The sequence below is a fragment of the Capra hircus genome, chromosome 20 (assembly GCF_001704415.2).
Source record: "Capra hircus breed San Clemente chromosome 20, ASM170441v1, whole genome shotgun sequence".
Taxonomy (NCBI): Eukaryota; Metazoa; Chordata; class Mammalia; order Artiodactyla; family Bovidae; genus Capra; species Capra hircus.
The window spans coordinates 16,954,410-16,980,892 of NC_030827.1; the positions used below are offsets into that span (position 1 = coordinate 16,954,410).

The 26,483-nt window shown below is 38.3% G+C and overlaps 1 protein-coding gene across 3 annotated transcripts in view; it reads right to left on the reverse strand.

The window, feature by feature from the left end:
- Positions 1 to 26,483, reverse strand: part of IPO11 (importin 11) — a 190,186-nt gene that overhangs the window by 155,702 nt on the left and 8,001 nt on the right. For all 3 annotated transcript variants that reach the window (XM_005694660.2, XM_005694661.3, XM_013972789.2), the window contains exons 2-4: positions 13,289 to 13,432; positions 8,835 to 8,935; positions 1,028 to 1,100 (exon numbers count right to left, since the gene is read on the reverse strand). In XM_005694660.2, the coding sequence (XP_005694717.1) occupies positions 1,028 to 1,100; positions 8,835 to 8,935; positions 13,289 to 13,426 (312 nt within the window). In that variant the 5' untranslated portion in view covers positions 13,427 to 13,432. The remainder of the gene's footprint in view (positions 1 to 1,027; positions 1,101 to 8,834; positions 8,936 to 13,288; positions 13,433 to 26,483) is intronic.

Here is a 26,483-nt window from a genome sequence, read left to right on the forward strand (position 1 = left end):
AACTACATTGGATACACCTCCTAATACAGTGTGATTTAATAGTCAAATTAAAAGAATCAAATGTAAGAAATAGTAACTTGGAAAATATAATTTTTGTATCATAAGCAAATTTATTTTATTCTTAAAAGAAAAATCTCACTAAAAGGGAAAGAAAAAATAAAACTATATAATCCACTATCTATCCCCCACAGAATAGTAAGAAGTGAAAATGTGATGAAGGAAACAGACAAAAATCAGAAGTCTGGGACTCCCTGGTGGTCTAGTGGTGGGGAATCTGCCTGCTAGAGCAGGGGAAATGGGTTTGATTCCTGGCCCAGGAAGATTCCCACAGGCCATGGAGCAACTAAGTCCACGCACCACAAATACTGAGCCCACTCCAGTATTCTTGCCTGGAGAATCCCAGGGACGGGGGGAGCCTGGTGGGCTGCTGTCTATGGGGTCGCAGAGTCGGACACAACTGAAGCGACTTAGCAGCAGCAGCAGCAGCAGTGCTCTAGAGCCCACGAGCCACAACTACTGAGTTCTGCATGCCTAAAGCCCGGGCTCTGCAACAAGAGAAGCCACTTCACTGAGAAGCCTGCGCACTGCAAAGAAGACCTAGCACAGCCAAAAATTAAAAAAAAAAAACAAATAAATCTTAAAAAAAAAATCAGAAGCCGTCCTGTAGTTGCGGGGGGGGGGGGGGGAGAGGGTAGTGGTATAATTAATTTCAATAATTAATATACAGAAAGATACTTTCAATATTGGCTCAAAAACTGAGAAGTTAAAAAATATACACAGGTGTATCTTCAAATGATTCTGAGTTTTAAATCAGTAAGAGCCAAATCTAATCAAAATTCTTCACAGCTAGAATTAGATCTCAAAATTTAAAAACCACCAGAGAAGTGTACATAAACATCACAAATGAGCATTATTTAATAAAATTTTATTTTTAAAGCAAAGAACCAAAGTTAGTTTGGAAAAGAAGCAAAAAAAAAAAAAAACCAAGAGAAAGGAAAGAACAGTTGGCACTCATTTTCTCACTAACCTGGTTTATCGGTTCATTGAAGTTGGTGATTAGCCCTGCACGCAAGGTAGACTTTTCCTCCTCTGAGAGAGCACTGTAAAAAGACATGTTTATTATGCAAGAGAACGCTGCAAAATAATGAATGCAGGTAAGCATGACTGAGAATTTTAACAATAAAAAGTCTTTCAAACAATGTGTCCCTGATTGTTCGGGTAATTAAACAGAATTATTTCCATTACTTGTATACTGACACATCAGGTAATTCAAACTCCCTTCACAGCTGAATAAATAGGAAGCACAAAATAGTGCAAAAACCATTAGAAAATAGAGACAAATCTAGACTAAAGAACGTGATGTTCTGATGTCTGCTTCTACTGATATAAAAACAGCTGCTGACCAAAACATTTAATGTCTGGCTTAGAAAAAAAATCTGTGAGTAAATGCTAGTCTTACACTGACTTCTTTACAAAATTCTATGTGGAAGAGAGGATCAGAAATAAGAGAATGTTTGGTATGGAGAACTTGTCTAATCAAGTAGTTCAAAATCTTTCGGGACTTCCCTGGTAGTCCAGTGGATAAGGCTCTGTGCTCCCAAAGCAGGGGGCCTGGGTTCGATCCTTGGTGGAACTAAGATGCCAGAGTCTGCAACTGAGTCCATGTGCTCTAGAGCCTACAGTCCGCAACTAGAGAAGCCATGTCTAAAAGGCTGAACATAACACTAACAACTTTGACTGCAAATGAGGAAGGCAACTAGACAGCAAAAGGACAGAGAAGGCAAACATCCACTGTATAAGACTGTACATATTTTGAACTGTATGAATGTTTTAATTTAAGATTAAATTTTAAACCCTTCATGTTAAGGTTTTCTATTCTGGCTATGATAAAAGTAGCTTGTAGTGAATGAATCACTCCCCAAAAATCAGCTATAAAAGTTGCATACAATTTTTTTAAATGTTTTAAGGCATCTGTTGAGTTGAAATGTGCCCCACACCCCACCAAAGGTATGTTCAAGTTCTAACCCCAAATACCTGTGAATGTGACCTTATTTGGAAGTAAGGGCTTTGCAGATGCAATCACACTAAAATTAGGTCATACTGGATTAGAGTAGGCCCTAACCCAATGATTGGTGCCATTTACAGGAAGAGAAAATTCTGAACACAGACACAGAAGAGACATCTGAAAATAAGGCTATGTGACAATGAAGACCAAGGCTAGAGTTATATTTGAAGATGAATGCACCTCTCTTGGTAACTGCTGAAAAACTGGCACAAAATCAGTAATAATGTAAAGGATTTGAATAACATAATTAATAAATGTGACCTAACTGATACATATAATAAAACATTACAATCCACAACAGCAAACATACATGCTTTACAAATGCATATAGAACATTTACCAACATACCATATGTTGGGATCATAAAGTAAGACAGCATAGTCCAAAGAATGAAATCATTACAGAAAACAAAAAAAGTCCCACATGTTTGGAAATTAGGTGATACAACCCATGAGTCTCAAAAGAAATCAAAATTTTAAAATATTTCTGACTAAATGGTAATGAAAATAATACATATTGAGGCTTACGAAACTGAACTAAAGTCACGATTATTAAAAAAAAGCCTTAATGTTTTAAATGCATATAGAAGAAAAACAGAAAATTACCTAAGCTTCTATTTAAAAAAGCTAGAAAAAGGACAGTAAAATTAAATTCAAGAAAGTAATTAAAAGTACACTAAGCCTGATAAAGTACAACAGCTAAAGCAATGACAGACAAATAGGCCAACAGGACAAAGCAGAGAAATCCAAAAACAGACCCCTCCATGTAAACTGCCTGATAGGTTATAAGGGAATCACTGAAATGCGACCGGGAAAAAAGACATGGTGCTGCCCTACTGCACATCTCTACCTGACACAGAAACGACAGACAGATCAGACACCAAAACCTGAAAAGTGAAACACAGCTTCTAGCAGAAAACATGCTTTCATGACTTTGTATTGAGTAAAACCTTTGTAAACAGATCCCAAAAGAATGAATTACAAAAAGAAAGTAGCTGAACTGAACTTAAATCAAAACTAAGTTTCATCAAAAGATACCAGTAAGAAAGTGAACAAGCAAGTCATGAAACAGAAGATATTTTCACTACGTACATTCAACAAAGGACTTCTACCCAAATATATATATTATATATAACCTCTCAGCCACCAGGGAAGCCCTAAATATAAATATGTATATAGATGTGCAAATGGCAGGTCCTTTACAAAAGAGGAGCTCCAAATGACTAGTAAGTACCAGTCCAGTCAGTTTAGTTGTTCAGTCGAGTTTGACTCTTTCTGACTCCATGGACTGCAGCATGCCAGGTTTCCCTGTCAATCACCAACTCCAGGAGCTTGCTCAAACTCATGTCCATCGAGTCTGTGATGCCATCCAACCATCTCATCCTCTGTTGTCCCCTTCTCCTTCTGCCTTCAATCTTCCCAGCATCAGGGTCTTTTCCAATCAGTCAGTTCTTCACATCAGGTGGCCAAAGTATTCCAGCTTCAGCTTCAATATCAGTCCTTCCAATGAATTTTCAGGACTGACTTCCTTTAAGATTGACTGGTTTGATCTCCTTGGCAGTTCAAGTGACTCTTAAGAGTCTTCTCCGACACCACTGTTTGAAAGCATCAATTCTTTGGCACTCAGCTTTCCTTATAGTCCAGCTCTCACACCCATACATGACTACTGGAAAAACCATAGTTTTGACTAGACGGACCTTTGTTGGCAAAGTAATGTCTCTGCTTTTGCATATGCTGTCTAGGTTTGCCATAGCTTTCCTTCCAAGGAGCAAGCATCTTTTAATTTCATGGCTGCACTCACCATCTGCAGTGATTTTGGAACCCAAGAAAATAGTCTGTCACTGTTTCCACTGTTTCCCCATCTATTTGCCATGAAGTGATGGGGCTGGATGCCATGAACTTAGTTTTTTGAATGTTGAGTTTTAAGCCAACTTTTTCACTCTCCTCTTTCACCTTCATCAAAAGACTCTAGTCCCTCTTCACTTTCTGCCATAAGAGTGGTGTCATCTGCATATCTGAGGTTATTGATATTTCTCCTGGCAATCTTGATTCCAGCTTGTGCTTCATCCAATCCAGCATTTCATATGATGTACTCTGCATATAAGTTAAATAAGCAGAGTGACAGTATACAGCCTTGACATACTCCTTTCCCAATTTAGAACCAGTCCATGGTTTCATGTCCAGTTCTAACTGTTGTTTCTCGACCTGCATATATGTTTCTCAGGATGCAGGTAAGGTGGTCTGGTATTCCCAACTCTTTAAGGATTTTCCAGTTTGTTGTGATCCACAGAGTCAAATTTGGCGTAGTCAAGAGAGCAAAAGTAGATGTTTTTCTGGAACTCTCTTGAGACTAGTAAGTATGAAAAAAGTACTCACCGTCTATCAGGAAAATGCAAAAATTTCCCAGCACACCAGCATGACTAAAATGAAACAAACCAGACCAAGTATGGTGAGAATGTGGAGCAAATGTCGAAACTCATGCTACATGAGTAGTGGAAGGGCAAACTGGTAAAAACAGCTTACAAAACTAACTGACAGTATCTAGAAAGTTGAAAGCAAGAGAGCCCAAGATAACTATTTACTTCTGCTTCATTGAATATGCTAAAGCCTTTGACTGTGTGGATCATAATCAATTGTGGAAAATTCTTAAAGAGATGGGAATACCAGATGAGTGTACATGTCTTCTGAGAAACCTGTATGCAGTTCAACATGGAACAATGGACTGGTTCAAAACTGGGAAAAGGAGTACATCAAGGCTGTATATTGTCACCCTGCTTATTTAACTTAAATTCAGAGTACGTCATGCAAAATGCCAGGCTGGATAAATCACAAGTTGGAATCAAGATTGCTTGGAGAAAAATCAATAATCTCAGATATGCAGATGATACCACTGCAAATTTAAAGACATCTGCTCCTTGGAAGAAAAGCTATCACAAACCTAGACAGCATATTAAAAAGAACAGACATTACTTTGCCAACAAAGGTCTGTATAGTCAAAGCTATGATTTTCCCAGCAGATGTGTATGGATGTGCAAGCTGCACCACAAAGAAGGCTGAGCACCAAAGAATTGATGCTTTTGAATTATGGTGCTGGAAAAGACTCTTGACAGTCCCTTGGATTTCAAGGAGACCAAACCAGTCAATCCTAAAGGAAATCAACCCTGAATATTCACTGGAAGGACTGATGCTGATGCTCCAATACTTTGGTCACCTGATGCAAAAAGCCAACTCGTTGAAAAAGACCCTGATGTTGAGAAAGACTGAAGGCAGGAGAAGAGGGTGACAGAGGACGAGATGGTTGGGGGCATCACTGGCTCAATGGACATAAATGTGAGCAAATTCCAGGAAATAATGGAGGACAGAGGAGCCTGGTGTGCGGCAGTCCATGGGGTCACAAATGGTCAGACATGACTTAGTGACTGAACAACAACAACCCAAATTGAACATACACCTGATCACTGTAAATAACAGTAAAATTCAAACTTGTATGCAACAAGACATGTAAAAGATTTTTCAAAGAAGCATTATCTTTGACAGTCAAAAACTACACACAACCTTCATACCCATCAACAGCAGAATAGACAGATCATGGTAATATATTCCTACAATGGGATGCTGTACTTCTACATAAAAGAGCAAATTACTGCCACGCACAACTACATGGACAAAGCTCATAATTATAACACTGGATACAAGCCAGACACAAGAGAGCATACTATGACTTCCATTCATATCAAGTTAAGAAACAGGTAAAAACTAATCCAGGGTGAGAAACGGCAGATCTCTGAGGAGGGTGTATACATGACTGTGAAGGGGCAGAAGGGAAGTCTCTGAGGTGCTAGTTCTACCCAGTTCTAAGTGGGAGTTACACAGGTGTGCTACACTACAAACATTCAAAGTGTACCCTTCATGTGTGCACTTTTTAAGCACATTTTTATTACACTTCAATAAAAGTGGTTTTAAGCTTAACAGTGACTTCCGTAAGATCAGTAAATAAATGAGAAACAAAGAGTAAACTAAACATGGCGGGGGGAGATGTGGAACAGGCGGAGGGAGTTAAAAAAAAAAGTAGAAACTTTCAGTTATAATGTAAAACAAGTCATGGGGATATGATGTACAGCTTGGCAACCACAGTTAATAATACTGCACTGCATATATGAAAGTTGCTAAAAGAGTAAATCTTAAAATTCATCACAAGAAAAAAAAAAACCTCTCTCTGTGTGGTGATTTCCTGATGGCTCAGCAGGTAAAGACAATGCAGGAGACACAGGAGACACAGCCTCCATTCCTGGGTCGGGAAGATCCCCTGGAGAAGGAAATGGCAATCCATGCCAGTACTTTTGCCTGGAAAATCCCGTGGACAGAGGAGGCTTGTCAGCAATAGTCCAAAGAGTCTGACACAACTGACCCAAGAGCACAGCAGCACATGAATGGAGACAGAAGTAAACTACTTACGGTGGTGATCATTCCACAATACAGACACATTCTGAATCATTATGTAATATATTGGAAACTCATATTATGTTATATGTCAATTGAACCTCAATTTAAAATAATACATATCTAGGCAAAAGGAGTCAAAGTCCAATACAAGTCTATGCTTTTCCATTAAAAATTATCCCCCTAATCTTTTTATAATGCTGCTGAACTTTCCAATTTTAATTGCTTCCTTCTGTCAATCAAATCCCTGAAAACAATGCTTTTTCTTAAAATGTTTTGATTCAAGCTTGAAATTCAAGTTTACTTCTATGCCAAGAAGGCAGGTTCAACAGTTTTCATGGTTCTCATAATTTAAATTCAGAGTATAATGTAACGATTAGTTACCAAAGCAAAGAAGAGACCATGGGAAAAAATATATACACCTGCTAAAAAAAACAAGCCCTTAACCTGAGAAATATCTAGCGATTTTCCCATAATACTTAGCATACACCTTCAACTTCGTGCATGTTTTCATTAGATGAATCCAGAATGTATTCCAACCAGAAACTGGATAGTATCTAATTAATTAGGACCCAGTTAAAGTTGCATTTTATGTAGTAATGATAAAGCTTAATCATTCTGTGAAAATACTAGTAAGAATAGAAACTATAAGATGGCACTTTGATGAGAACATATTTTTTTTTAAGAGTCTTAAGTTCAAATATGAGCTCAATAACAAATCTTTCCTCCTTTGTTTACATTTTTAACATCTTTACTGCCTAAGTACATTCATCTCCTTTCCAGTTTGGATCTCAATATTATCACTAACAGCTTGGGATTTAACTACCTAATCAAAATGTAAACTAAATTGCAGTTTCTCATTCTTTACATGAAAGTACAATCTGAAATATTTAATCATAATTTACTCTCCCATTCAAGAGACAAGTCATTTATTCTTCATATAACTTGTAAAACAAAATTAATTTTAGGAGACACATAAAAATAGAAACATATCTTGCTGCATTGTTTCTTACAACTCAACAAAATATACTTTCTCATCACTAAACGTCCCATTTCTCTCAAAATTATGAATTAATTTTAAAATAAGAAAAAGATTTGATTATTATTATAACATCCTAACTGTAGCCTTTAAAAATCTAGTTACTTCCAGTATGATCCAGGAGCATATTTTACAGCCCACTTTCAGGCCCTCTATATTTTTAACAAGGGCCTATGAACATAAAAACTACAGAGCTGCAGTACCATCTACTGGACAATAAAGACTATGTTACTTATTTGGCAAAGTTTTCTACTTTTTTAATTGGAGAATAACTGCTTTACAATCTTGTAGTGGTCTCTGCTGCAAATCAATGAGAATCAGTCATAATTATATATATATATATATATATATGCCCCTCCTCTTCAGGCTGCCCAGTAGCTCAGCAGAGAAGAATCCACCTGCAATGCAGGAGACGCAGGTTCGATTCCTGGGTCAGGGAAGATCCCCTGGAGAAGAAAACAGCAAGCCACTCCGATATTCCTGCTTGGAAAACCCCATGGAAAGAGGAGACTTGCAGGCTACAGCCCATGGGGTCACAAAGAGTCAGACACGACTTAGTGACTAAACAACAACAAACTCCCTCTTGAGCCTCTTTCCCCCAAACCAAAGTTTACTATTTTCTATCAAATTCCTGTCCTGTCTATACTGCCTCTCCATCAATCATACAACATGCAATTAACTATTACAATAAATTCTTTCACTTAACCACCTACCAAGTAGTTACAACTGAAACTGATATCACAAATATCGATTTCTACCACAGAGGTAATTATGCATAAAGCCAGACAATTAACATCAGCTGGCTCAGAGATGACCGGGAAGTTTCTTCTCAGCAACGTTTTCCAGAACGCTAGCCTTGTGCTTTCTTTAAAAAGAAGGTGAGGGGGGCATTTTTTCAAACACGCTTCAGCATTCATTGTGTGCCCATAAAATTAAAGGTCCTTGGAAACAGAAGGCCAACGAGAAGTTCACATATCCTATGCCCAAAGGGGGAGAAACTCTCAGAGAAAAGCAGTAAGACAACTAGTGATCTGTAATTAACGATGTAAAATGTATTTCTTCTTCAGTCGTTAACACACCTTTTTTTCATTTAAATAGCAAACAAATCACAAATGTGCATAGCTCAGGGAGCATATAAATCTCTGTATTGTTCCCATTTTAGTGTATGTGCTACTGAAGAAAGCACAAATGAATTCTTTTATATACAGAGTGAAGGTTAACGGATGACAGTCTTAGACCTCCTTGAATGTGAAAAGGACGAGCTTGAGAGGGGAAAAGAGATGGAACTTACTGAGGTGCTACACGTCTCCAGTAGCGATCAATTCCATTTTTAAAATACAACACAGCAAGCCACCTTACATTTATATCCAGAGTGTGGTTTGTGAAAATATTCTGTAAATAAAAAACAAAGCATCAGAATGAACATGTAATAAGTTAAATGTATAGTTAATATATCACGATAAAGTACAGATAGATTTTTCAGACACAGAAATACAAATATCATATAATATAGCTTCTGTGTGCGAGCTCAGTTATGTCCAACTCTCTGCGACTCCATGGACTATAGCCTACCAGGCTCCTCTGTCTGTGGAATTTTCCAGGCAAGAATGCTGGAGTGGGCTGCAGCATTTCCTTCCCCATGATACAGCTTATATGTAGAATCTAACAAAGGGTATAAATAAACTTATTTACAAAAGTGGAGTCACAGATGTAGAAAACAAACGTATGGTTACCAGGGGAAGGGTAAATTGGGAGGTTGGGACTGACATATACACGCGACTATACATGAAACAGACAGTAAGAACCTGCCGTATAGCACAGCCAACTGGCCCCGATATTCTGTAATGGCCTATACGAGAAAAGACTCTTAAAAAAAAGAGTGGATCTATGTATATGAGTAACATTCCCTCTGCTGTACTGAAATCATCACACACTGTGAATCAACGATGCTACTGTTGCTTGTTGTTTAGTCACTAAGTCATCGCCACTTCCTACTCCAGGGGATCTTCGGAACCCAGGGATAGAACCCTTGGCTCTTATATCTCCTGCGCTGGCTGATGGATTCTTTACCACTGCGCCACCATCAGCTATACTTCAATAAAATAAAATAAAAAAATTTTAAGTATGGATAGATTTGTAATTAAATATTTCACTTAAATTTCATCATCACACATATATTGTTATTTTCTCAGTATCTATAGCTCCACAATTCATGTAAGAAAGCATATCTGCTTAGGACTATGTTAATTATGTAAGCTGAGTAATGGCTACGTACAGAGTCATTTCATTATTCTACTTTTAGGTATATTTTAAAGTTTCCCGAATAAAAAATTAAACTTGAAACAACAAATCTAATCATACAGTAAAATCTACCCACATGAAACTAAAATAAACACCTTTAGGACTTCCCTGGTGCTACAGTGGGTAACAATCTACCTGCCAATGCAGGAGACCTGGGTTTGATCCCTTGTCCAGCAAGATCCCATATCCACATACCACAGAGGAGCTAAGCCCATGCACCAAAACCACTGAAGCCCACATGCCCTACAGCCCTTGAGCCTGCATGCTGCAACTACTGAAATCCCATGTACACAGAGCAACAAGAAAAGCCACCACGATGAGAGGGCCCACAGCTGGAGAGTAGCCTCCACTCTCCACAGCTAGAGAAAGCCTTCAGGCAGCAACGAAGATCCAGCACAACCAAAAAATATTTTTTTTTAATTATATAAGTAAAATAAACATAGCTAAATCTAGAAAGAAAAAGTAGACCCAACAGAATGAACTAAATAATTGCAAAGTATCCTCCTTATCAAAGCAATTATGCTTACAAACAAGTTAGATAACAAAATATTTTCAAGTATTAGAAAAGCAGAAGTGCTGTGAATAATTTCAAATCAAAGTTAACCATTACTCAAAAAATTTATTCACCGTGTTAATCCAAATACAGGCAATTCCTGCCTTGTACCATCATGAGACAGTGTAAAAATGACTGTGCAAGCTAAACCATGCAACATGACCTTGAAATCAAAATTACAACTGTTATGTGACCTTTAAAATTTATTAAAACTGTTACCAAAAATTTGTAATAATTATAAAGGTATATGAAATAAGAAGAGTAAAACTAATATTTACAGTATAATTTGAAATTTCACAAACAGTGAGAATTAAAGTGAATTTTATTGATTTCTAGGAAAATCCCTGGTGGTCCAGTGCTTAGGACTCCATGCTTCCACTGCAGGGAGCATAGGTTTGACCCCTGGTTGGGGAATTAAGACCCTGCATGCATAATAATAAAATTTTTAGTGTTGCTAGAATAGTGGGTAGATGGGACAAATAGGAATTGTAGGGATATGTTAACTAAAACTGTACTACAGTTCAGACCTAAAACAACTCAAATCCCTAGAACTGACCTCTTAAACACAACTTTGTGTGGGAAAACCTCAAAGTCAAAAATAATGATGTAGAAGTATGTCTTTCACTATATTAAAAAAAATTTATATGTTAAGTATTAAAAATAGGTATGATACTATAATCCTATTTTTATTTTTTTTTTTTATAATCCTATTTTTAAAAAGCAGGTGCATACCAAAGAAAGTTACAGAGACAGTTGGGTAATGTCTATTTATTCCTTAAGACCTGTGACAACTGAGGCAGAGTCCCTCTTTGGGTGTCCTTGCAAAAGAAAGCATAGGTTCTCTCACCACATTAATTGTAAGACTAATTAATTAATTGCATTAGCTCTTACCCTTAACATGCCTACCTTCCACACTAGACTGAGTTGTGTCTTATGAGTGGAGTCTAGCACAGAGCCTGACAAAGCAGAAACTTCATAAATAGCTATTGAGCAAATGAGTGAATGAATGAAAGTAATGTGGGAATATTGTGGAAGCTGGTAGATCTCAGCTTAACTCAGCTATACCAAGGAACCAAGAAAAGTCAAGCTGCAGGTGTCAATACAAGTAAATATATACTAAATAAATATACTGAATAACCAGGTTGGAATACACACCTGAGATCAGGTACACAAATTTAGGAATCTCCAGACTACTCTGGATGGCTAAGGCTCAAACAGAACCAATGTACCAAAACAGTGAGAACAGGGAAAAAGAAAGAAATAACTTACATTCAGCAGTTTTAAAATTTATTATTATCTATACTCCATCTAAAAGAAACTTTACTATCCCTCTAAGAAGAAAAGTAAACCTAATAAAAATAAAAACAAACAGGTCTAGGCACTTAATATTTATAATTCATACATTACACAGAAAGTATCAAGCAAGTCTATTGGTTCTCCCAAAGTCAAGCAGTAACTAAAATAAGAAATTCCAAAGGTCTTTTATATTTTGGTCTGAAAAAACACAAGGCTAATTACAAAGCATGCTCGTTTAAGTAAGCATATGAAGAGTAAAAATACGAGATTTTCTAAAGATTTGCATACTATGCCCCAGATTTACAAACACAATGCTGGGATGATCTATGAGAAGAAGACACTTTCTTTAGCCTCTTTAGAAATTACTCTGTTTTTCATCTCTGTGTTACTGTGCCAAAGAGACAATTTTCTAATGTTATATTGAGAATATCCCAGTATGACTTCAGATACTTAATTTCCCTTCCAGGCATGACTAGTGTATCTTCTCAAATGTAACAACTCGAAACTTTTTCATGAAGTCAAAATATGTATGTAATGCCACAGTTTTCTATTTTACAAGATAAAGTAAACTGTTCTGCTCTGAATTTTTGACCCAGTCACAAATACTGAATCAGTTTTTGATTCAATTTGTAGCCTCCTTGCCATGGTCAGAAACTAAATCTGAAACACCAATCAGAGTTCTCAAATTTTCAGAAGAAAAAGAATAAGAGAGGCCTTCAATACAAAAAGACATCTTTTCATTCTGGTAATGAGAAAACAATTTTGATCAATTATCCAAAAGCTTTAAACTCCCAGAAAGATTTAAAGCACTGTTAATTATTATACTATTTCCCATAATATCCAGGGGAAAAAAATCAGATGTTGAGAAAATAATTGTTAGATGGGGGAAAAGAAAATGTTTTAAAGTGAGCATGGTAGACCTGACTCATGCAGCTGTGGGGAGACCTCTGATCAAGAATTCTGACAATGTAAATTAACTGGGGCAAGGATAAGGATGAAGACAAAACATCAAAGTGTACCACGTATAGTCTTCATTCAAGTCAGCATTAACACATTAAAATAGATTATCAGCACAGTGCTGCCTGCTGAGCAGATTCTACTGGTAAGTCCCCTACATACAGACCAGTTCTGTTCTGAGAGACTGTTCTTAAGTTCAATTTGCTCCTGAGTTCAACAAAGTTAGCCAAGGTACCCAACTAACAGAATTAGCTATATAGTACTATAAGAGGTTTATAATACTTCTCACACGAATAATATGTACATAATTTTTTTAAGTCTTACAGTCCAGTCCCTTGAAAAGCCACAGTAGTAAGTACAACAGGTGACATACAGACAGGGGCTGGCACACAAGTTCGCAAGTTGACGGTTCATATGTAGGAGACTTACTGTACCCTGAGGGGTTATTTATCAACCATCAACAAACATTTGGTAAACATCCTCAAGAGCCACACCCTGAATTAACATGTGGCAGGAGGGATGGCAGCCAAATCTCTGGATCAGTTTCACTAAATTAAATTTAATTTAATTCAGAACAATTAAAATAACAGTACCTCATTCTATCAAAAATAATAGTAAACTCTTTTAGAACAACTTACCAGCAACACTGAATAGAAACCCGGCTGCGTCTCCCACTGTTTCAGCTGCTCTTCAGCGGGTTTTAACACAGCAGTGTCCTGACTGGTGGCCTGCGTTAAGACCTGAAGAACAACAGTACTGGCGCTATTGAGATCCATGGAAACCTGGAAACGACACGTTAACAGACCTGAATGTACATTATACAAAAAAAATTAACAGTAACAAAAATGGAGAAAAGGCCTCAATGTTCTGAATTGCTCCCATACGTCAATCATTTACCTACTCTTTCAAGTTTCTGCTTGATTTCTCTTTCATGTACCACCCATACTTACTTAAAAACCCCATGAGTCAAATTGCCTTTGCTTAAACCAATTTATTTGCAAAAGAAAATGCCATTTTATTATCCCATAAATACAAGGCAGTAAGTTGGAGGGGGGAGGGGCAATGACAAACAAACATCAAAGTTACTAAATTCTGGTTAAATAACACTGTCTGCTCAAGACTCTAATTATTTTGTTTCTTTTTCAAGATAAGCATTATAAAATCTATAAAAGTATTAACCATTTTATCCTTAAGAAGACCAGAAGGAAGAGAACCGCAAAAAGAACGCTTTGACTGATTGCTAAGTACCTCATGCTATCATCTCAGGTGCCTCCAATAGTATGTATCTAAATTTTTTTTAATATAAAAGACAAACACATATCCAAGAAATATTGTGTTGGGGGAGGGGGGGTAACAGAACCTAAACCAACAAACAAAATATAAACCTTAAGTTAAAAAAGGTTGGATCACCTAATCCTTCAATAAAATTTTTTATAGAAGTTTATTTAATGAATGTACAATGTTGTGTTAGTTTTAAGTACACACCAGAGTGATTTTGTTATTATAATGTCTGAAACCATCCTAAAAACACATAAGGAATTTACTGAATTCTCTAGGATTCTGTTTCTAATCATCCCCAATATTATTTGTTGGGAAAGTATATGTAGTTGTTCACAATACACATATACAACGTATGCAAAACTACAGCTGAAAACTAGGCCTTCCTTGGTGGTCCAGTGGCTAAGAGGTCCTGACAGACTCTGTGCTTCCACTACAGGAAACTGGGGTGTGACGAGTGTGACCTGGTTGGGTAACTAAGACCCCACATGCTGCAGAGCATGGCCAAAAACCCTTTTTAAAAACTTAAAAAAAAAAAACAAAACTGAAAACTAAAAGTTGATAGAAAATAGTTCTTGATACAGAGGTGACTGGGAATTAGCTTTGTGATAGCAACTGCCTAAAACTGAAGAATGTTCCAGATAGTAAAAGTCTAAGTCATTAACCCAGAGTCAAAAGCAAATTACTTCCTTTGTTAAGAGTTGTAATTAAATTCCAATGACTCAAGAAAAGGGAAGGTCCCAAAAATTTGATTCTACAAGAAATCTGACCCAAAGTATAACTTTTAAGGAAATTAATCATTTTGAAGCCTTTGTGAATTAAGAAGGGCCAGGGTATCAGACAAATATTATCAATTAGCAACGGAGCTGGACTAAGGTTATAAATTAGTAGTCTGTTCTTGTCTCTATCTTAGAACTGACTAGGGTGGTTTCTTGTAAGATATATTACCTCCCTCACTAATTAGGAGTTTTTGGGGTTTTTTTAACTTTCTTGGTGATTCAGTTATTCTATATATATATATATATATGTGTCATATATATACTTTTTCAGATTCTTTTCCATCATAGGAGCTTCTTGAATAAGTTTCTGTGTTTCATTATCACTTGAAAATAAGTAAATGGATTTTCACTCAATTTACAGGGTTTCTTGATAATTTATGATTTCAAAAATAGGCTACGAAGGAGAGACTCACTTTATGGAGGCCCAAGAAGATACTTTAAAGAGATAGGCAGGGCCTCCCTGGTAGTCCAGTGGGAAGGAATCCACCTGCCAATGCAGGGGACACGGGTTCAATCCCTAGTCCGGGCAGACTCCACGTCCTGCGGAGCAACCGCTGAGCCTGTGCTCTGGAGCCCACGCACCACAACTACGGAGTCCTCACGTCATGACTGAGAACATATGCTGCCCGCGCGCTGCAGCTACTGAAGCTCGGGCACCGAGAGCCCCTTCTTCACAAGAGAAGCCGCCGCAGTGAGAAGCCTGCGGAGCCACACCTAGAGAAAGCCCGCGCAAAGCAATGAAGATCCTGGGCAGCCAAAAATACTTATTTAATTAGTTAAAATGTTAAAATAAAAATAAAATAAAGACGACGGCAATACACCTTTCTACTTAGTTGAAATACAATGCAAGTCACAAAGCAAGCCGTGTATGTAATTTTTACCTTTTCCAGTAGACACATTAAGAAACAGAAACACATGAAATTAGTTTTATTAGATAATATTTAACTCAATATATCCAAAATGTTATCCTTTCAATATTTTGAAAATACTAATAATGAGATATTTTACATCTTTTATACTAAATCTTCAAAATCCTGTGTATATTTTATACTTAAGGTACATCTCATTTCAAAGTAACCCAGTTTCAAGTACTCAACAGCCACATGTGGCTAGTGGCTACCACATTAACACAGCTCTAGAAAAACCCACTCAAAGTGGCACCACTCAAGGACTGGCAACACCAGCATCATCTCACAGAAACACAAACTCTCAATCTTCCCTCCAAACCTAGCAAATGAAAACAGGGGCTGGCGGCAGGAGGCACTGGGGCAAAGAGCTGTGCTTTAAGAAGTCCTCTAGGGAAGTCCTAATAATTGTCAAAGTTCAAGAAGCACAACTTTTAGAACATCTAAAGCTGAGGTGCATCTGAAAGCTCAGCTCTACTGCTAATGCAGTGGATGGCAAAACGTACAGGAGCTTCCATTACACACTCCTGAAAGAGAAGGCAGACCAGCACTGACCTGCAGCTCTCACAGGGAACTGTCTACAGGATGAAGAGCAGGAATTCACTGATTCTCCCCCAAGCAAAATACAATAATAATAAAGGTTTGTTTTTAAAAAAAGCCAGTATCTGAGCATATATTACATGCCAAGCACTGCAGTAACTGCTTTACTTATTTATTCCTATTAATTATTCCATGTGGTAGATACTATCATCACCATATGTTAGGCAGGAAACTAAAGGATCAGAGACCTTAGGTTGCCAAGGCCACAGTCTACTGAGTGGCAGTCCCTGGACCTGAATACCAAAGCCACTGCTCTTAGTCAGTATCTAATACTGACTTTCCTGAGTGACAGAACAGAGTAAGCCATCTGAGGTCCGCGGGCCCAACAAGACACACAATATTTAGTGGTTGGATACTTGACGAATTAACAAAAGTGATCAATTCTGAACAATAAAGGACTTCACACTGAACCACACTGAAGCTAATTAACTGATTTATTCAACGAAATTACTGAAAGCCTTTTGTGTACCAGGCATTGTTCCAGGTGCTGAGAATACAGCCGTGAACAACACCGTTTCCCTGACTTCATGCAGTTTACATTCCAGTGGAAGAAGATAGTTTTAGGAAGTGATAGGAGGTAGATAATAAAATAAAAGAAAAATAAATAAATAAAAGAAAATAAGGTAATGTTAAAGATGGACTCTGACTGTGCCACTTTAGACTGAGTATTCCGAGAAGTCTTCTCTAGAGACCCAGCCAGGCAAACAGCTGAAAGCAGAGATCTGGACACGGAAAACAGCTGAGACAAGGTTTTAGTATTATGAACAAACCTAAGAAAGCCAGTATAGTTGACATTTAGTGAGAAGAGGGGAAAGCAGTACTAGATAAGGTTGGAGAAATAGGCAGAACAGATAATGTGAAGACTTTGTAGGGGAAAAACTGAAGTGTCTGGGCTTTAGTACACGTGCAAAAAAAAAGCCCCTAGAAGACAGGAAAAACATGTGAATATAATAATAGAGAAAGGCTCCACCAGAACTCATCCCTACTCCAACCCTAAAAAGAAAGAAAAATACCATGTCTCTGTTTTGGGCTACTACTAGAAAAATTGATCACTGCCAACCCCCAGAGCAATTTATACCTAGAACAAAGATTATGCAGAGCACTCACACTCACACACACACACACACACACACACACACACACACACACACCTTCACACTTTACACTTCTCTGGACCTTCATGACAAAGCAATCCTTAAGTCTATGTACTCTAATCTTTATGCCCCACTTACCCTCACCATTTGGGCTTCCCTGGTGGATCAGTGGTAAAAGGAATCCCCCTGCCAATGCAGGAGACATGAGTTCTATCCCTGGGTTGGGAAGATCCCCTGGAGAAGGAAACAGCTACCCACTACGGTATTCTTGCCTGGGAAATCCTGTGGACAGAGGAGCCTGGTGGGCTACAGTCCATGGAGTTGCAAGAGTTGGACACGCCTCAGCAACTCTACAACAACAACTCTCATGATTCATCTGGTCCAATGTAAATGACAGAATCCCTACCTCCCCACCAGCACCCTGCTCCATCCAGGTCCTCCACAGAAGTATATGCCCTGTCCTCTCCCCCTCTCACTTTTGATCCTTGTTTCCAAGAGGCCCATTTCAGTCTGAGAGGGAGAGCTCAGCTTGCATATATTTGGAGAACCAATGCTGTGCCAAGTACTGAAATAGCTCTTAAGAATTGAAAAGGGTCTTTTCCCAAAAATATGAAGAACGATGAGGTGGGAGGAAGAGAGAATTACAAAAACAAACTATGAAAAATACATTTCTAGAATACCAGTTGGAATCCAGAGTACATTTCTCCCACAAAAACAATATTATGAGTGGTTTATCTAATGCGTAAAAAGGTTTTTTGGTCTGAGAAACAAATCATCATTTGTAACTTCTACTGGAAATATTTCCAAGTACTAATTAACTTACAAGGGAAGCTTTAGGCAGCAATCAGTTCCTGGATTGCAGATTAAGTATATCCTCAAAAATTAACAATTCAGCAATGACAGACCCATCATAATGGATTATTTAAAATGCCACATTACTAAAGCTTATTAAATTTTTTAAAGATCCCATACCAAACCAATAAAAGGCAAATGCGGCATATGTATTAGTATCATTGTTTCATAGAGGAAGAATTTACAGCTATCAAGAGAGTTGCCCAGGATCACTGCAGAAAACTAGTACATGGCAGAGTGAGGCCTGATATCAAAGTTCTGGAAACTCAGCTTTTCCTACTGAATCATAGAATGGCCTCACCACACCCCCCTGCTCCCGAACACCTAGAAACACACCACGCACTCCCATAACAGGTTCCTGGAGAAAAGGACTCCTGAATCCATCAGAAATCTGAAAGTGTTAGGGGAAGCACACTGATTGAAACTGCCCCCCGGCCAGGTACCATAGTAACTATTTGCATGAGTTGTTTTACGACAGGAGGGCCTGGTGAGGAACAGGGAACTAATAAGCCTCCACCAACCAGAAGAGTTCGGGAAAGGTCAAAAGGAGACACCACCTGTCCGACCACCTCCCAGAATCTTTCTCTCTGGCATCCATCTTGGCTGAACAAGGCGTGCACCACCAGGAAGGACTCTGAGTCAGAATGATTGGCTAAGGACAACCCGGAAACTAATCCCATCACCATAAAACCTGCAAGCCATGTGACAGAGCAGTTCTCCTGGGTTCCCTTACCCTACTGCTCTCCACCCGGGTGCCCTTTCCCAATAAAATCTCTTGATTTGTCAGCACGTGTCTCCTCGGACAATTCATTTCCAAGTGTTAGACAAGAGCCCAGTTTTGGGCTCTGGAAGGGGTCCCCCTTCCTGCAACAAAAGGACTACATTTTCTGTGTTAAGTATTTATGCGGTACTTAGTTGTGGAGCTGGACAAGGCAATGGCACCCAACTCCAGTACTCCTGCCTGGAAAACCCCATGGACAGAGGAGCCTGGTGGGCTGCAGTTCATGGGGTTATGAAGAGTCGGACACGACTGAGCGACTTCACTTTCACTTTTCACTTTCATGCACTGGAGAAGGAAATGGCAACCCACTCCAGTGTTCTTGCCTGGAGAACCCCAGGGATGGTGGAGCCTGGTGGGCTGCCGTCTATGGGGTCACAGAGTTGGGCACGACTAAAGCGACTTAGCAGCAGCAGCAGCAGTTGTGGAGTTCTCTTGAAAGGACAACAATGGCAACAAAGAATGGAGAGAGAAATATACTGAGTCATTCAACTGTAACAGTGATGAGGTAAACTTCATTTAGAATAAAAGGCAGATGACTACTGACGATTAGCAGTCAGTTTGAAGGATAGCACACCTGGAAACTAACCTCCAACATCTTTCTTTTGGAACTAGCATGCAGAAATACAACAGCGCTGCTACTGTTATCTGCACATGGCAGTTGAGGCAGACATAAAACTAGTCTCCAAGAAAACTGGAGACCTGAGACTGACAAAGAAAGAGAAGGAAGAAGAAAAGGAGAAGGGGTAAGGAATGAGAAAAGAAGGGGGGCGGGGCAGAGGGCAGGAGGAGCGGCAGAGACAGACACAGACTAACTGATAAGACCAGCCAGCGGGACACTTCCCAAAGGACCCGACAGGATCTTCAGGGCAAGACAGGATCATCAAAAGGGAGGCCTGAAGGCCAGAGAAGCTAGTCTCTCACAGCGCAGGTGCTGTTACAGGTCTGTGTGTGGTGAGAGAAACCCCACATCTATGTTAAAACCAGGTATCCTTTGCCCTTCAGTGTTCCTATTAATTATCAAGGCCCTGGGGACAACGAAGCAAACAGAAAAACTAAATTTGCCTAGGTTTTCTAATTAATCATGCATACACTGAGGTTGTTTTGATTTTCATTATTTTGAATAGTTTGAAAATCATAAGCAAGAGGAAACACTCCTTATGAGCATTTTATAAGCTCTTAACTATACTACAGAAGAGAATTATTCAAAATTAAATGTATACTCCTTTTTTCCCCTAAGAACAATACGAAGAAAGGAGAAGGTGAAAATTAAAAGGGCAAGTTGCCCTTCTCACTATTTCACAAGTCGTTCAGTTCAATTTATTCATTACTGGAACTACAATACTCTTCGATGCTATTAAAGTCTAAATAATCTAGCGATATGTGACCAAGAGCCTAAAACACTCAGACCTTCTAAGTGGGCTTTCTAAGCTTGAGTCTGTAAGGTATTTTCCCAATTCTGGAAAAATCCAAAGTCCAAAGATAATACAGATGTGCCTACAGTTGAAAACAAACTAATTTTCATTAAAAGAAATAAATACAGAAAACCCAATACCTCTGCCTGTCACCAAAAAACAGAATTCTCAGGCCTGCATCAACTTTAATTCTAGTCAAGACAATTTTTTAGTCTACTACATTACCTGTGTATATCCTTAGTTTTAGGACATCCCACGCAAACAATAAACCCACCGCATTATTAAAAGTTAAAGCCGTGAGTAAGTAAACTGAGAAAAAGAAGGCGTAAGATTATAAGAGAAGTTTTCAGGATGGGGAACACGTGTGTATCTGTGGCGGATTCATGCTGATGTATGGCAAAACCAATACTGTGTGGATCACAACAAACTGAGGAAAATTCTTAAAAGGATGGGAATACCAGACCACCTTACCTGCCTTCTGAGAAACCTGTATGCAGGTCCAGAAGCAACAATCAGAACCAAACAAAGAACAATGCACTGGCTCAAAATTGGGAAAGGAGTGCATCAAGGCTGTGTATTATCACCCTGCTTATTTAGCTTACATGCAGAGTGCATCATGCAAAATGCCAGGCTGGATGAATCACAAGCTGGAATTAAGACTGCAGAAGTATCTACAACCTCAGATACGAAGATGATACCACCCTAATGGCAGAAAGCAAAGAGGAACTAAGAGCCTCTTGATAAAGGTGAAAGAAGAGAGTGAAAAAGCTGGCTTAAAACTCAACATTCAAAAAACTAAGTTCATGGCATCCAGTTCCATCAATTCATGGCAAATGAGTTCAGTTCAGATGCTCAGTCGTGTCCAACTCTTTGCGACCCCACGGACTGCAGCACGCCAGGCTTCCCTGTCCATTACCAACTCACAGAGCTTGCTCAAACTCATGTCCATCAAGTCGGTGATGCTATCCAACCATCTCATCCTCTGTCGTCCCCTTCTCCTGCCTTCAATCTTTCCCAGCATCAGGGTTTTTTCAAATGAGTCAGTTCTTCGTATCAGGTGACCAAAGTATTGGAGCTTCAGCTTTAGCATCAGTCCTTCCAATGAATATTCAGGACTGATTTCCTTTAGGATTGACTGGTTGGATCTCTTTGCTGTCCAAGGGACTCTCAAGAGTCTTCTCCAACACCACAGTTCAAAAGCATCAACTCTTTGGCACTCAGCTTTAAGGCCCAAGTTCCAGTCTTTGGCTACTTGATGAGAAGAGCTGATTCACTGCAAAAGACCCTGATGCTGGGAAAGATTGAAGGCAGGAGGAGAAGGGGTAGACAGAGGATGAGACAGTTAGATGGCATCACCAACTTAATGGACATGAATTTGTGCAGACTCCAGGAGATGGTGAAGGACAGGGGAGCCTGGTGCGCTGCAGTGGGGTCTCAAAGAGTCGGACACAATGTAGCAACTGAACAACAACAATATCTGATATGTGACTTAGATGCAAGATATATGAAGAATTTTTACAATTCAAAAAAGATATCTAATTAAAAGACAAAAGATGAGGGGGAGGTTTCTCAACCTTATAAACACTATCTACAGAAAACCCATAGACAACACCATACTTAATGGTGAGAAACAAAGCTTTCCCACTAACATCAGGCACAAAGGAAGGCTATTCCCTCTTACCACTCCTTTTCAACATGGAACTGGAAGTCCTTCATAATACAATAAAGGTAAGAAAAGAAAAGGTATATAGATCAGAAAGGAAGACCAAATCTGGTCTGTCTGAAGATGACGTGATCATCTATGTAGAAATCTGAAAGAATCAACCAAAACCTCCTGGAACTAACAGGCAATTTATAGCAATTTTGCGGGATACAAGATGAATACACAAAAGTCAAATGCTTTCCTGTATACCAACAATGAACAAGTGGAAGTGAAAATTAAAAACACAGTATTGTTTACATCAGCAACCCCCAAAACTAAGTACTTAGATATAAATCGAACAAATATATACATGATCTCTACAAGAAAACAACAAAATACCAATGAACAAAATCAAAGAACTAAATAAATAGATATTCCATGTTCATGGATAGGAAGACTCAACACTGTCAACATGTTACTTCTTCTCAACCTGAATTCTGGATTTTGGTTGGAACCAAAACTCTAAAAAATGGTCTTACAGATACAAACAATCTGATTCTAATCTTTACACAGAGAAACAAAGGCCCTGGAAAAGCCAATACAATACTGAAGAACAAACTGGGAGGACTAACACTATCAACTTCAAGACTTACTATAAGGCTACAGGAATCAAGAGAGTGATTCTGGTGAAAGAGCAGACAAACAGACCAATGAAACAGATCGGAAAGCCCAGAAATAGACACCCATAAATCCGATCTTAGACAAAGGGGCAAAGGCAATACAATGGAGGAAGACAGTCTCTTCAAAAAATGGTACAGGAACAACTGAACCTCCACATGCAAAACAAAATGAATCTAAACATAGGTTTACATCTTTCACAAAAACTAACTCAAAATGGATTACAGACCTAAATTTAAATATAAAACTCCAAGAAAATAACTTAGGAGAAAACCTAGATGACCTTGGGTGTGGTGATTTGTTTGCCAAAGACACAATTCATAAAAGAAATAATTGATAAGCTGGACTTTACTAAAATTAGAAACTTCTGTTCTGCAAAAGATAGTATCAAGAATGAGAAGACAAACCACAGACAGGGATAAAATATGTACAAAAGACATATCTGATAATGAATTGTTATCCAAAATTTAAAAAGAACTCTCAAGACTACCTGGCATTCCATGGGGTCACAAAATCAAACACACGACAGAGTGACTGAACTGAACAGGACTAGCTGGCAGTCCAGTGGATAAGGCTCCTTGCCTCCACTGCAGAGGACTCAGGTTCAATCCCTGGTCAGGGAACTAAGATCCTGCTTGCTGTGCAGCATGGCCAAAAAAAAAAAAGAAAAGGCAAAATGCATGCTGCAGTCCATGGGGTCACAAAGAGTCGGACATGACTGAGTGACTGAACCCAACTGAAGACTCAACAACAAAAAAATCAAACAGTCTGATTAAAAACTGGGCCAAAGACCTTAATAAACACCTTACCAAAGAAGATATAGATGTGAAAATAATCATATAAGAAGGTGCTCCACATCATATGCTATCAGGGAAATACAAATTAAAATGTCAATGAGATACACTACACACCTATTAGAATGGCCAAATGGTAGGTAGCAAGAATGTGGAGCTATAGGAACTCCCAGACATTGCTGGTGGAAGTGCAAAATTGTATAACCACTTCAGATGACTGTTTGGTGGTTTCTTAAACATACTCTTACTATACAATCCAGCCACTGCATTACATGGTATTACCCAAAGCAGCTGAAAATTTTGTATCTACTCAAAACCCTACACATACAGGTTTATAGCAGCTTTATTCCTAACTGCCAAAACTTGGAAACAATCAAGATATTCTTCAGTAGGTGAATGGATAAACTGTGGTGCATCAAGACAATGGAATATTCTTCAGTGCTACAAAGACAGGACCTACCAAGCCACAAGTAAAAAAGGACTGAGAAACATGTGGAGTGACTTCAATTTGAGGTGATGAAATGTTCTAAAATTGTTTGTAGTGATGACTGCACAACTCTGTGAATATACTAAAAATCATTGAATTGTATACTTGCAGTGAGTGAATCATATGGTCTGTGCATTATATCCTAACTAAGCTGTTATTTTCTTTTAAGTGCTCTAACTATGTAAATGCCACTTAGCATGAGACCAAGAAAAGTAACTGAAGAAACGAGAAACATGTGGCTGAAGTGTTAAGTAATGTTAACAAGAGCAAGAAAGAGTAATAGATTAAAGGACATAAGACTTCTGCAATAATCTGGAAGGTTCCAGAGATGCTGCTGCTGCAGCTGCTAAGTCGCTTCAGTCATGTCCGACTCTTGTGCGACCCCAGAGACGGCAGCCCACCAGGCTCCCCCATCCCTGGGATTCTCCAGGCAAGAACACTGGAGTGGGTTGCCATTTCCTTCTCCCCAGAGATGCTAGTCCCATTCAAATCCACAAGTGAAGTCACTCAGTCGTGTCCAACTCCTAGAGACCCCATGGACTGCAGCCTACCAGGCTCTTCCATCCATGGGATTTGCCAGGCAAGAGTACTGGAGTGGGTTGCCACTGCCTTCTCCCCAGAGATGCTAGTCCCATTCAAATCCACACTGCACCATTTGAATTCATTTCAGTTTCTCAACAGGAAAACTCTTCTCCATACATGCATTATAGGTTGTTTAGCATCCTTACACAGTATATGTAAAGACAGTTTTGACTCAAAATGCTTCCATATATCCAAATATCTTTATGTTAAAGAACCATCAGAGCTACCGAAAAATTCTCTACAAGATGTCATGCAGACAGTCAAAGACTGATCTACTTTGGGATAAAAAATACACAATAAAACATATATAACAAGAAAGAGAGATATTCCCTTGCTCTCTCTTCTCTACTCCTAAAATATTCTATCTATTCAAGAGTTTCAAAGGACCTACAAACTACTTAGTGGTAGAAATCCAAGTTTAAATCCTAAACCAATCAGAATTTTTAAAATGACCTTTTTTAGTCTGTTGTGTAATTAGAGGAATATATATAATGTCAAATAAAAAAATACTACATAAAATATATGCAGCAAAGCTATACAAATAAAAAATGTCTAAGAATAAAGACAAGCAAGAAACAGAATTATAAACAGTACTGTTCTGAAGTAGTCCCAGAAGTTAGAGGGATTTTAACAGTCAACACATTTCACTTTTATGATGAAAAACGATTTTTTTTTTTAAGGCCAAGAATTTTCACTTTATATCTATTCTAAATTTGCATGGGAATATTTGCTTGATTTCTCTTCTGTAATTCTAAAACATTCCAACTCAAGAGCTTCAAATCATGATGTATTTCTCTTGATACGCACATACCAAGAGATCATGGCAATATATTAAAAATGCACATTTAAGTAGATAATGTGGTCAATAAGCGCACTCTCATGAAAACATTCAGGAGAAAGCTTACAAACTTGGTTTTCAGTAGCAAGAGTTGATAAGCAATAGTTCTGCCATATTCACCTAGATCTGTGATAGCAACATTCACCAAAAGACAATCCTTCTCATGAAGGGGACTTTGAGCCTTATAATCCAGTTTTAACTATAAATATTCATCTCTAAAAATTCTTATGAAATGATGTCAAGAGTTTAAAATATTTAAGACTGAGAAAAATGAAACTAACAAAAAAATTTTTGATTACTTTCCTTTTACATAATGCTTCATATACATATATACTGTACACTTTCATCACGTAAAAGGAAAATAAATTTGTGTTTGTTAGCAATAGTGTGTTTATCTTTAATTCCACTTTGAAGTCTTTTCATGTTCCACGAAAGCTTCCACATCAACATACTCCTTTACCAGACAATGTCCTACTCGGATGTAAAAATAAACTGATTAATCTGCAGTGCCATCTGATGGTGAGAAGTAAGTAGCACATCCCAAAGACTATGTTCAAGCATCCTTTTCCCTCAATGACCTGGGAAGAGAAGGACACTGAGATTCTCTTTCATGACCACCTGGCCAGGACAACCATCTGCAAGGTGGCAGGAAAACTTCCTTACACCACTGTCTCTACTTCTTTACTTGAACACTGCATCATGAAAAATACTCTCATCTCTACCAAAAGAAAATGTGAGATGAAGCTATGTTTTTGAGTTTCATACAAAATAAAATGATGGAACTTAAGAAAATGTAATATTCATAAGCAATGTTTTAGCAAAAAGAAGACTGAGAAACTGTGGAATAGGAAAGGCAGAGTTATAAGAGGAGCGGGATGAAAACACCTAAAGAGAAAAACATTGCAGCAGTCCACATTTGACAGCACAAATATTCAGAAAGAGGAAGAACGGCGAAATACGAGCCATTGAAAGTGACATAATAACTTGAAAGCTCCAGTTTTCGTCCTGGAAGAATAGGCACTAGGCAAATAACTTGAATGAAGAGTAGCCTTTTTGGTGAAATGTATAAACAATGCAGTATTTACCATAAATTACTGGAACATCCCCTACA